The sequence below is a fragment of the Artemia sp. Qi Xiang Cuo genome, chromosome 13 (assembly GCF_049724085.1).
Source record: "Artemia sp. Qi Xiang Cuo chromosome 13, ASM4972408v1, whole genome shotgun sequence".
NCBI classification, from domain to species: domain Eukaryota; kingdom Metazoa; phylum Arthropoda; class Branchiopoda; order Anostraca; family Artemiidae; genus Artemia; species Artemia sp. Qi Xiang Cuo.
This window is the reverse complement of record NC_142806.1, coordinates 38,163,600-38,175,819: the sequence shown is the minus strand read 5'-3', so window position 1 is coordinate 38,175,819 and position 12,220 is coordinate 38,163,600. Positions and strand designations below refer to the sequence as shown.

General features: G+C 34.3%; 1 protein-coding gene across 2 annotated transcripts in view; it reads right to left on the bottom strand.

The window, feature by feature from the left end:
- Positions 1-6,088: 6,088 nt before the first annotated feature.
- The window catches only part of Tmtc3 (Transmembrane O-mannosyltransferase targeting cadherins 3), a 586,368-nt gene continuing 580,236 nt past the window's right edge, over positions 6,089-12,220 (bottom strand). For both annotated transcript variants that reach the window (XM_089099383.1, XM_089099384.1), the window contains exon 16: positions 6,089-12,077. In XM_089099383.1, the coding sequence (XP_088955509.1) occupies positions 11,865-12,077 (213 nt within the window). In that variant the 3' untranslated portion in view covers positions 6,089-11,864. The remainder of the gene's footprint in view (positions 12,078-12,220) is intronic.

The following is a 12,220-nucleotide window of genomic DNA, read 5'->3' as shown; positions in this document are numbered from 1 at the left end:
GAAAATATTTGCATCCTAATGTTACTACTACTACTGCCACTAGGGCTAAGACCACTACTATTAATTCTATTGCTACTACTACTACTGCTGCTACTATAACTAAGGGTATTAAGACGAAAAATTTGGAAAATATTTTTTTCCCACGAAAAAGACTATGTCAATAAAAAATGAACAGAAATTAATTTAAATAAATGCTTCAAAGAAAAGTAAAGAGCTCCATTAGACCAAAAATGAGCAAAAATAAATCCAAATAATCTTCCAAGCATAAAACTACTGCAATAATACATAAATGAAACCCAAAACGAACATGAATTACAATAAATAACTGAGTCAAACTCAAAACGAGCAAAAATTAACATGAGCATGGCTGACAGACCCCATACCTTCTTAAGACCAGAACATAATTTGCACTTTTCTGAAAACAAAATACATTTCAAATGTTTTCATTCTTTTACTTTAATAAATAAAAAATTAATAAAACTTTAAGGGGTGAATATCAGTTTATGTATATTAAGCTGACAACCTACGGTCATTTGATTTTTTTTCAGTTAAGTACAAATTATGCTCTGGTCTTGAGAAGGCATGGGGGTTGTTAGCCCTATTAATGTTAATTTTTGCTCGTTTTGAGTTTGAATCGGCTATTTATTGTAATTTCTGTTCGGTTTGGGTTCCCCTTCATTATGCAGCTCTTGGGAGAAACAGAGAAAGTTGCACTAAAATCTATAGAATTCTAGTTGATTTTGGAGCAGATGAGGCTATACGGGATAAGGTAACCATTGACATATTAGATTTGATAAAGCCTTAAACATAATTATTTCGGTTCAACTTAAGTTTTTGTTAATAAGATAAATTATGCTCTCTGCAAAAAAGAAAAGAAAGAAAAATCGAATAACGAATAAAAGTGACCGATCCCCGCAAAAGCTCCGTGGCCTGTGTAGAAGAGGAAAGTATATATATATATATATATATATATATATATATATATATATATATATATATATATATATATATATTTGTGGTAGTTTTATTCTTGGAAGATTATTTGACTTTATTTCTACTCATTGTTGTTTTAACGAAGCTCTTCTATTCTTTTAAAAACTTGTTTCGTGGAAAAAGTTTTACATGTGGAATAAATTTAAATATATTACCTACCAAGCCAAGCTTCTTGGGCCAAATAATTTTTCTTTACGTTTGTAATAGAGTTTAGTATTAATAAAATGATTGATTGATTGATTGACCAATATTTCTCGACCCCCCCCCTCCTATGATTAAGCCAAAAAAAACGATGTCAATTGATACCAAAGTATGAAGAGCAGGGGCGTAGATACAACTTCATTATGGAGGTTTTTCAACTCGTTTCAATTAGCGAGATTTAAAATTTAGCTCAAAACAAGCTTTTCTGTTAAATTATAAGACAGTCTTGAATGGAAATGGCCAAAGGCTCTAGGGGTAGGGTTACCACCCAGTGACAAAAAATCTCTAGATTTTAATGATTTTCTGGTTGATTTAGTGATTTTCTTCAATAATCTAGTGATTTATGTGCAAATTTAGGGATATTCTTGTTTAGACAATATCAAAAATCACTAGAAATAGTGATAAATAACTAGGGGTGGTAATCGTGTCTAGGATTCTAGTTGCCATCACAGAAATTGGAAGATGATAATCTTGCAAGGTACACGATACGTTAGTAAAAATTACACTATTGTCTGGAAACATTCAATTGAGCCATCAAAACAGAATTAGAAGGATCGGAAAAGGCTACAAAGTTGGAACAGTTGCAGCTAGGGCATTTGAGAAATTTCTATTGGTTAGCGTTGGTAAATAGCTTACTAACTAAGGAATACTCAGGATTATTCCTTTTGAGAAGTAAGGTCTACAAAAAAAATTATTAGGCTACCATAAAAAGGCTGTTAAAACCATCATATCTAGAGGTTCAGCTGCGTATTCTAGGGCTAACCAAATTATGAAAATCTTAGAGAACTATGGACAAGCGGAAATTTCGAACTAGGATAAACGTTTGAACATAAAGATTGGTAGCGTTTCAAATGTCAAAATATTATGAGGAATAAATAGATTTATGCCTGGCAAATAAAAGTGAGAAGTAGCAGATTCTTTGAATATTTATTGTCGAATCAAAGGGACTTACGGATAATCTTTTATTTTTATGAAAACCTATTTATTACAATGTTATGCCTATGTACCTCTAAAAGACTTGGGGGTATACAGTCATGCTGAATGCCGGGATGCGCAGAGGAAAGTGTGCTCCATTTGATCTGCGAGTGCAGCGGAAGATTGAAGGGATAATATCTTTTGGTAATGGAAGCATGGTGGAGGGCTGTAAAGTGTGATTGGGAGTGAATTTTATGACACTACTAGGCAGCTGGAAAGACTTCTCAGCGTAGCTATGCATCACATTGGAATATAGGTTGCGTCCTATCCCCATTTATATGGATCATTTTAATGGATTTTGTACTGAGGAGCACAGAAAAGGTAATGAGAGAACACAGAATCCATTGGGGAAGTAAAACTTTCCTTGACTTAGATTATGGTGATGATTTAAGCATCCTAGATGAAAATGTTAGCAAAATGAATGCTTTTTTAGAGGTTTTGCGAGTTCAGGGTGCAAGAGTTCAAGGTGTTTAACATTAATTTGAAAATTAATGTTAAGAGCACTAAGTCGCAATGACTAGGAATAAGTGAAGGTGAAAAGGTGATTTTGGGTAACGAGACGATCGATCAAGTGGATAGCATCATTTAGCTAGGTATTATTGCTAGCAAGGACGGTGGGTATATTGAAAATGTTATAAATCTGCGTACCAAGATTAGAATATTGGAAGCTCCAGTGATGTCAGTTGTAAGGTATGATTCTAAAGCATGGGCGCTCTAAAAAACCAGAGGATTTGCTAGATGCTACCCAGAGAAATTGCCTACGATTTGTTTAGGATACCGGACTGACTGACCGTATCTCAAACAGTGGGCCGTACGAAAAATGTGGGTCCATCCCGCTTTCAAGTTCTATAATGACAGAAAGACAGAGATTGCTAGGAGACAATCTGCGTATAAAGGATGATATATTACCCAAGATCGTCCTTTTTGGGCAACCGTCTAGTGCCCAACGAAAAGCAGGTTGCCCCCGATTGGGGTGGAAGGATGTCGTTGGGAAATATATAAGACAAATGGGAACTTCCTGGGAGAGTTGAAAAATAAAGGCTTCAAATAGATTAGGATGGAGTAGGAGCGTACGCAGCTGTGTTGGCCTCATGCAGCATGGTGCTGCAGTGAGTGGTTAAAAGTGGTACTGGTGCTAGCATTATAGATTTTTTTTTTTTTCATTACTTGTATGTGTTGTTGAAATGTTCATTTTTGACTTAAACGTCATGATTATTGTATTATTTTGTTTGTTGTCATGGTCCTGTAGCTTGTTTTAGAATAAACTTTTATCAAAGCTGTCTATCGATCCAACTGTCTAATTCACTTAAGATCCTTATAGATAGCGTTGGCGTATATATAGACACACATCTTTTATATACAAAAGCGTCAAAGCACGGGAAAAAGAAAAGTAAGAAGTGGTAAATGATGGACAAGTCTCCAAATTCTAGACAATTAGTTAAATAGATTGTAACCTTATTTTTGGCAAACATTATATTTTTACTAAGCAAACCGGTCAATGAGTCAATATTCAGACAAGATTTGAGAATTAATGCTGTCAGAAAGAAGCACGGTGTCTCATGGTTAACGAAATTTTTGCGTAAGAACAATTCAGAAAGCTGAAACAATGCTTTTCAAATGCTGAATCCAAGGCCCAAAGCTAAACCACTTCAAATTCCAAAAGGTTGTCGTTTAACTATTGAACGTGGGCTGTCTCAAAACTTCAATTTAACGCACCGGCATTTGCTAAACTCTTTGCAGAACTTTTTCCAATGGTCCAAAAATATGGTACTATGAAAGTGAAGACTTTGATTTATTCTCATTTTGTTCAATTACGGTGATTGTTAAAATGAATAAAATGGACATAATATTGCTGAATTAAATAAAATTTAGTATATTCAGTTTGAATAGATCAGAGACCTTGCCAACTGTGTATTTTCTCATGATTATATAGTAGCATTCGGCAAGTTGAACTAAAAAAAAAAAGAAAAAAAAAAGAAAAAAAATTGTCACATTTCTATTCTAAAATTATAATTTTTCTATCCCAGTAATTTCATTTCTATTTTAGAATAGAATTAGGTTAAATTTAAACAGCTACTACAAATACTACTAACAACTCATCACAGCATAAGGCTGCCTGAGGCCATCTATTCAAAGCCACCCTCTTTACAGCCTCCCAGGAAGTTCCTATTTCCCTTAAATCTTTCTTTATGAAATCCTCCCACCCAACAGCGGACGACCTGCTTTCCGTTTAGCCCTTAACATTTGGCCGAAAAGGACAGCCTTCGGCAATGTGTCATCTTTCATCTGCAGAACTTGGCCAAGTCATCTCAACCTTCTCTCATTATAGCCCTAGGAAGCGGGATTGAACAGCACTTTTCGTACAGTCTACTGTTTGAAATACGGTGAGTCAGCCGGGTGCCAAGAACAATCCGTAGGCCATTTTTCTGGAAAACATCTAGCAAATCTTCATGTGTTTTTCGGAGCACCCATGCTTCAGAACCATATTTGACCACTGTCATTATTGTAGCTTTAAATATTCCAATCATGGTTTGCAGGCTTATCTTCCTATTCTTCCAAATTTCTTTCAACTGTGAAAAAACACCCTGAGCCTTGGCTATTCGACTTTTAACATCTTCACTGCTCCCACCGACTTTACTAATAATACTACCAAGGTAAGTGATACTGTCCACCTGATAAATCTTTTCGTTACCCAACGTCACCTTTTCATTATCACTTATTCCTATCCTTAGCTACTTCGTCTTCTTAATATTAATTTTCAAACCTATTCTTGCACCCTGAACTCGCAAAACCTCTATAAGTTCATTCGTTTTACTCACACTTTCCTCTACGATAATTAAATCATCAGCATAATCTAAGTCTAGGAAAGCTTTTCTTCCCCATTTGATTCCGTGTTCTCCCACTGCCTTTTCTATGCTCCTTAAGACATTTAGACAGCTAGAATAGAAATAATTTTAGTACGCATGTGGACCCAGCAGTAATCACTTCTGCGTTTCTGGAACAAATGCCCTGAAGCTCAGGTTCCAGCTTTTCAGTAGCAGGTTCTTTCGTGCTGTTGCGCTGACTTGAAATCGGGCACAAACTAAAAAACTCGAAAAGCAAATCCAGAGGTTTGAAAACAACTGTTTCACACATATTTTTGACACCCATTAGAATAATAAGACTACCAATACCTTTATTCGTTTTAAGACTAAACAACCATTCCTAGCCGCCGAAACTGCAAACAGACGATGACGTTATTGGGGTCATATGGTGTGACTGAGTGAAGGCCACCTTCCTCATGATTTCTAATACGGGAACCCTCCTCCCGTCAGCAAAAATGGTCGACAGAAAAAAATGTTCAGGTGTTATCTTGGCAATGACGTATCTCTATTTTTCTGATCGTTCCTTGATAATTTTTGGTCTTCATCAACCGATAAATCAGTGCCATATGTGAAATATGCGTATTCCTCGCTAAATCTCCGTATATTTTACCCAGCTAGACGCCGATTATCGGCTAATATGAGATTTAGACGACATAGCAGAAGTTGATGTGGGATTGATTGACGAGTATGACGAGTTACAGAAAACAATATGAGGAACAGACTCAGTACTTGGTGCCGGTTGCTAATGACTGTCAATGCCATCAAAAAGGAAACAAAGCGACACCAATGTGGTAATAGGTTAGTACAGGAATATGTTTTAGAAACAAATCGAGATGTGCTTTCGTAAATACTTTAACAACCAGCGCATCCTATTCTTTTGACTTATCATTCTACAATATATACGATATAAAGTATTCAGGGTTTTTCCTGTGTTAAACTTGCCTCAATATGCTCCAAGCTTTTCATCGGTGCACTGTTTAACAAAATTTCACAAATCTAGCAACGAAAAACTCTTAATATGGTACTAACAAGAACAAAAGATTCAAGAACAAAAATACATTTGTTACACAATTTAATTTTGAAAACACTAAAGTTATCACAGTATAACAAAATTAGAATGTATCCACAGTAAAACCGAGTAAATAATTTAGTCGTTCTTCCATAATTTTAGCAAGTAATATTAGAAAAATAATCTTTCTGCCAATAGCTAGCAACGGACTTTTTCTTCTATCATAGGACTATTTAAAAAGGCACAACACTGAAAAAAAACATAATAATTCCGTCACCTAGAATTAGACCACATTATGTACATTTTGAGAGTTTTGGGCTAAGTACACCATATAATGTGCTATCATTCTCGCTGCTTCACTTCGCAAAATCTTACAACCTCTAAATGCCAACTTTCCGAATTATATCGTGTTCAACCTCTAAACTGTGGAAAAAAACAATATGGAGTTTCTCATATTTTTCTTAATTTTACAAGAGAATGGCAATATGATTTCCAAAAGTACCAAAATGAAAACATTTTTTTTGCCAAATAGACCCTTCTTAGGTCATTTCATATCTGGAAGCTACGATTTTCTAAGATTTTTGTTTTGGCAACTTCAAAATTGCGAAGCACCATTTTTAGCTTATTTTTTGCATCCGCGTTTCCTTTTTAATTTGGCATCTATTAATAGCAAAAACTGCATAACTGCAAACGGCAGTCTTTTTATTAAAAATTTAACTTCCGCTGTGATTTTCCACTTAAACAATTCAAATAAGCAGATTTTCTTTCACTACCCTTGGTACTTTTAGATTTTTGCAGATACAGTTTTTTTTTTTTACTTAGAATTTAAATGAGAAGAAATTTTCAAAAATTAAGAGCCTAGGTGATGCGGTTCTTTTATAGGCCAATTTATAATAATAAATTACGAGGAGATTGTCTTTGGAGCTAGATAAACTTTTTTTCAAGTCATGGCGTATCCTACCATCAAAAATAATGGTCAGTCAACCCTATCTTGTAATAGGTAAATCTGCGTCTTCAAATACAGCCAGTGGATAAAAATACACTAAAATAATCTTTATCCTTTTCTATTAATAAAATAGCTTTGTAAAAACATGTGAGCTAGCCCATCATTTTGGGACCAATGTGTTGAATACTAAAAAGGGCTTATCCCAGATTTGCCTCTCATTTACTTAGACTATCTGTCTTGGCTTTTATCTACAATTAGCCATGTCTTGATAAGCCCTTTGTGCCGAAAATATAAGCTGTACGAAAAATGTGTTTCGACCTCACTTTCCAGGACTATTTTTAAAAATCTAAATATGGCTAGGCCACGTTTTATGGATAGATTGTCGAAAATCGTGTTTTTGGCCATTCTGGCACTAAATAAAAAACTATTTGTCACTGAATGAGTGGAAATGAGACATCACAAGAACGGATTTAAAGGAATTTGGAACATCACGTGAAATAGTAAAGAGCTTGTTGTTTCCCCATATAATAATTTGTTTTTTGTTTGAATTCCAACGTCATTGAGGGAGTAGGTTAAATTGGTCATGGATGGGGCTGAAAAATACAAAAATATTTAGTGCTATAATACAAAATCGCAAAATGATACTTCCTGTTCATCGTTGTCGTGATTCAATTTACGAATTTGTATCGAAACAAGAAAGTGGAGGTAAGGGAATGAATTTTTCCAAAATAAAAACTGATCCACAATCAAATTATTCAAAAACTCATTATGTAAATGAAAATAGAACTTAAGGGCGAGATACAGACAAAAAGCACAAAAACGAGAAATGGAATTTCAAAAAAAGAAAAAAAAATTCGACATGAAAAATGCATCCGACAAGAAAAAATGAATTTCGGTATGGAGGGATGATACTCGAGTTTATCTTAGGAGGACTGTTATTAAGCTTCTTTTTTTTCACGGTAGACACCATTTATTTTATTAGGGAAGTTTCCTCTATCCTACATCCTCAAATAATATAAAAGTATAGATACAAATACACTGTAGTAAATAGTACCCTTATACCATAGATCAAAGTTTAAAAATACAACGAAATAAAAATAAAGATTATCACTATTTTATAAATTTTCTGAAAATCTAAGAATAAGAAAATTAAAGTACACAAAAAAACAAAAGGGAGAAAATTTTAACCTTTTTTCTCTTTTTAGACCCAAACCTACCCTCCACCAGTCTCCACTAAAAGGGTTTCCTATATCCCAAATAATTGCTGCTATTAGCGCCCTATTTAACATGAGCACAGAGCAGTGGCGGATAAAGGGGGGGAGCGCCCCCCCCCCAATATTCTTCTGGCACCCTCATTCCTAGTTTTTTCCTGTTTTTCACTCTTTTTTTAAAAGTAATGTCAATTTAGTCAATTATTGGCAACCTTGTCAAATTGCACCCCCGCCCCCCAAGATTTTGCTATAGATCCCTCTCCTGGTCCAGACCCTATAGACTCCTGATGATCTCCCAAAACCATATGAATCTATATTCCAAATTTAACTTCCAAGATTATACGACAAAACTCCAAAGCAAAAATTGCATTGGTTGGTCAATTCCACCTCTATGGAGTTCATTGGATTCGCTAAAACCATTGTGTGGCCAAAGGTGTAAAAACGGTTTATTGTTCCTTTCGCCTGCCTTTTAATAAACAAATTTAATAAGGCCTTCATTCAAATTGGCAATTTTGTCTTGTTCTACTGTTACTGCAAGAATTGGGCTAAATGTAATACAATTTAGGGACTATCTATCATAATGATGCAAAAAAAAAAAAAAAATCACGATGAAGACCATTAAAAGACATAATTATGCGATATTTAACTATGTAAAGTTAACTTAAAGCTAGTTATGCAGACATAATAACTGTCAATCTAAATGAATTTCACTTAAAAATTTTTTTCCTTAAATTTAGCATCAAATTAATCAGTTGATTCCAAACTTTTCACTGTTCCCATGAAAATTTCTATAAATTGAAACTTAATAACTTAAAAATAATAAATTTTCATTGAGTACCAAGCACTTTTTTTAGAAGTGAACTTGATTTATTTTTGGAAAATAAATTGACGGCACCAATATTCACAAGAAAATTAATCCATGCAACAATTGCGTCATTTGATTTTTTCTTGGTTTTGTCTTTACTAATAAAATGGAGATATACCTTTCATGCCTAAGGGTCCCAAAGTTAGCGAAACGTTGACTTCAAAGCATCTATGTTCTCATTTATTAGATTCTTTAAGACCATTAGTTTTAGTTGATTAATCAACTAAAATAAATAAACTACGGTTATTTAATTAGACATTGCTAACTGAAAGCATGAATTCTTCTACTCTCCAGTAAGAGATTGTTAGGGTACGGAAAATTTCAGTTTGACTGTGCAATCACGAAACCTTAGCGAAAAGTTCTGGTATTACGCAATGCTTGTCATAACAGGAGTGAGACAGATTTTCCAAAAATTCCTTCAGAAATCTTCCTGATTACCAGGGTGGGCTGCAATGCTAGAGGAGGAATTTTAATTTTTGAAGAGGCAGTTCAAAAACTGTTTAGGCCGAGTTAAGTGCATCTTATGCCAACCTGTCGAAAAATAATATTTACAAGTCATATTAAAAGGGCCCGGTGAACTTTTAAGTTGAAACCTAAGGCATATATATAGGTACAGCTATGGAAGAAGAGGAAGAAAGAAAGAAAAAAGAATACTCAGGAAGTTTCAATTACCAACAATATCAAGATTGATATGAACCAAAGAAAAAAGGCAGTGAAAACCTATCCATAGAGATTCAACAGTATAAGGCACCTATAAACAAGGAAGAAAAGAAAAGATAAAATACACAATTAAGCTCATATAATAAAGGAAAAGTTTCTAACTTTTCCCCGGCATTAAATAACCCTTGCATTAGCAATATTATTGCCAATAATTCTGCAAATAAATGATACTTGCCCTCAGGGGCGTCCCGAGACTCATTTCATTGTGGGGGCGATCTTGGTAAATTTTACCAAAAGCCAAAACCGTTAGAGGGGCGGTGCACCCCTCCCCGCCCCCCTCGTGACACCCCAGCTTACCCATTATGTTTTGAATTAAATTGTTCCTCGATAAATTCTAAAAAAAAACCGAGAAAAGAACTTTGACACTGATAAGAAATTTGGTGCAACAACACTTCTGGTTGTTTTCACAATGGTCATAATTTGAAATTTCCCAGAGAAATCCTTGGTATGGATTTGGTATAGGTTAAAAAAAAGAAGACGCAAAACTGAGCACTTGGACATTATAGGCTAAAAATATTGGCTTATTTTACGGGCAGTAATAGTGTTAGTGCATGGGCCATTTTAATCTTGCACTTAAACCTATTGCAGAATCTCTGTTATTTTGTTTCTTCCTAATTTTCTTACATTTCAGAATTTCAAAAATTTGCCTATATTTCAGCTGTTTTCTGCGGCATTATATATCATTTTGAGAATCGTCTATTCACATCAATAGCTGGTGAATAACTAAATATCTTAAAATGGGGAGGTGATTTAAAATCTATGCATTCATACAATTATACTTTGTTTGAAAGCTGCTAAAATTGGCTATTCTCACACCTATGATTATGTTATATATTTCAAATGTTTTCCCAAGCGTTTTTCACAAATCATTGATTGCCCTTTCGTAAATCAACAGCTTAAAAATAGAAGGAAATAAAAACCGGTAGCTGATTAACAATGTCTGCATGGCAGTTCAACTTTTGAGGTTTATTTGCTAATAAGCCCCTTTCCTCCCCACGCACACACAAGCAACAAATATAACCTATGAAAAGTTTTGAAAAAATAGTATAGATAATAATTTCCAAACAGGATGTGACAGAAATCAAAGCAGGAGTGTTTTCGATTGTTACCTTTATGTCTTAAAGAAAATTTATTCAAAATGAAAATGTATTTTTTTGAATGTGAAAAGCCTCAATTACAATTAATTTAGCTGCGTTTCTGTTTGTCACTGCAGAAACAACACTGAATTTTTATTAAGAATGAAAAGACAGAATTCCATAAAATTCGGGTTATTCCCGCTGTCTTGTGAAAGAGGTCTTTATTTCTTGAATTCCTGGCAAACATAATTAAAATTCTGTTTCCAAAACAACCATATTATCATTTCTAAATCAAATTCATGTTAACAGTTCAGGAAATGTTTCCTTCCAAAACTGAAACATTATAGTAACAGCTACCATGGTAGGCTATATATCTACATTCAGATAAACACACTATGGCAGAACGGATTCAATTTAGGATTCAGGGGGGTTTAATTTTGATGAAAAGGTTAGATTAGCTGACAAAAATTTGGAAAATAATTCGAAATTTACTGAATGTAGTTAATATCCATAATATTTTCTAAAAGGTATTCTAAAGCTTTTTTACTGCACCATTGTAAGATTATAAGTGCAAGATTCGATAAAGCACAAACACAAATGAAAAAAATAAACCTTTCACCAAAACTATAAAATATCAATTTGTGTGCATTGCGAACGGAATACTATGGCACATATGTCACTCTCTCTCTTGGCTAGCTAGAAAAAAAACAAAACATATCCATCAAATTTTACAAAAAAAGAAAACAATTACACCCGAAATTTTCAAGACTGAAAAAAAATGTATGCATGAAAAGCCATGGTTTTAGTCACAGAACAATAGAAGAAATCAGAAACGGGATTACACTACTGAGTGTACTTATATATATAAAGTCCGTATATTAAAAATATTCTAGCAGCAAGCTAAGCGAGAGAGCGCTATCATTAGACATACAAAGCTCTAAGACATAAAATAAAAGCTCGGTACACTGAGATTTAAGAATTTGTTATCAAAAATAGGCAACAGTTCAGTGGCCAGATTGTGTTTTTCGTTGCGTTGCTATCCTTTCTCTGACAATTGCCAAATGCCTTGTAATATATTCCTCATTGGGGGCGAGATTTTTCGCTTTCTCAAGGCACTTCTCAGCCTGTTGTAGGTCACCACGCTCAACATGTACAACACAAAGATTATGCAATCCTTGAACGTTCCCAGGGTCAATTTCAAGAATCTGACGATAAGACTGAAAGAAAGTGGCATTACAAATTCTTGTAAGAGAGACTGAGAAAAAAGAAAGATAAAGAGAGAGAAGGAGAGAGAGAGAGAGAGAGAGAGAGAGAGAGAGAGAGAGAGAGAGAGAGAGAGAGAGAGAGAGGGAAAAAAAAA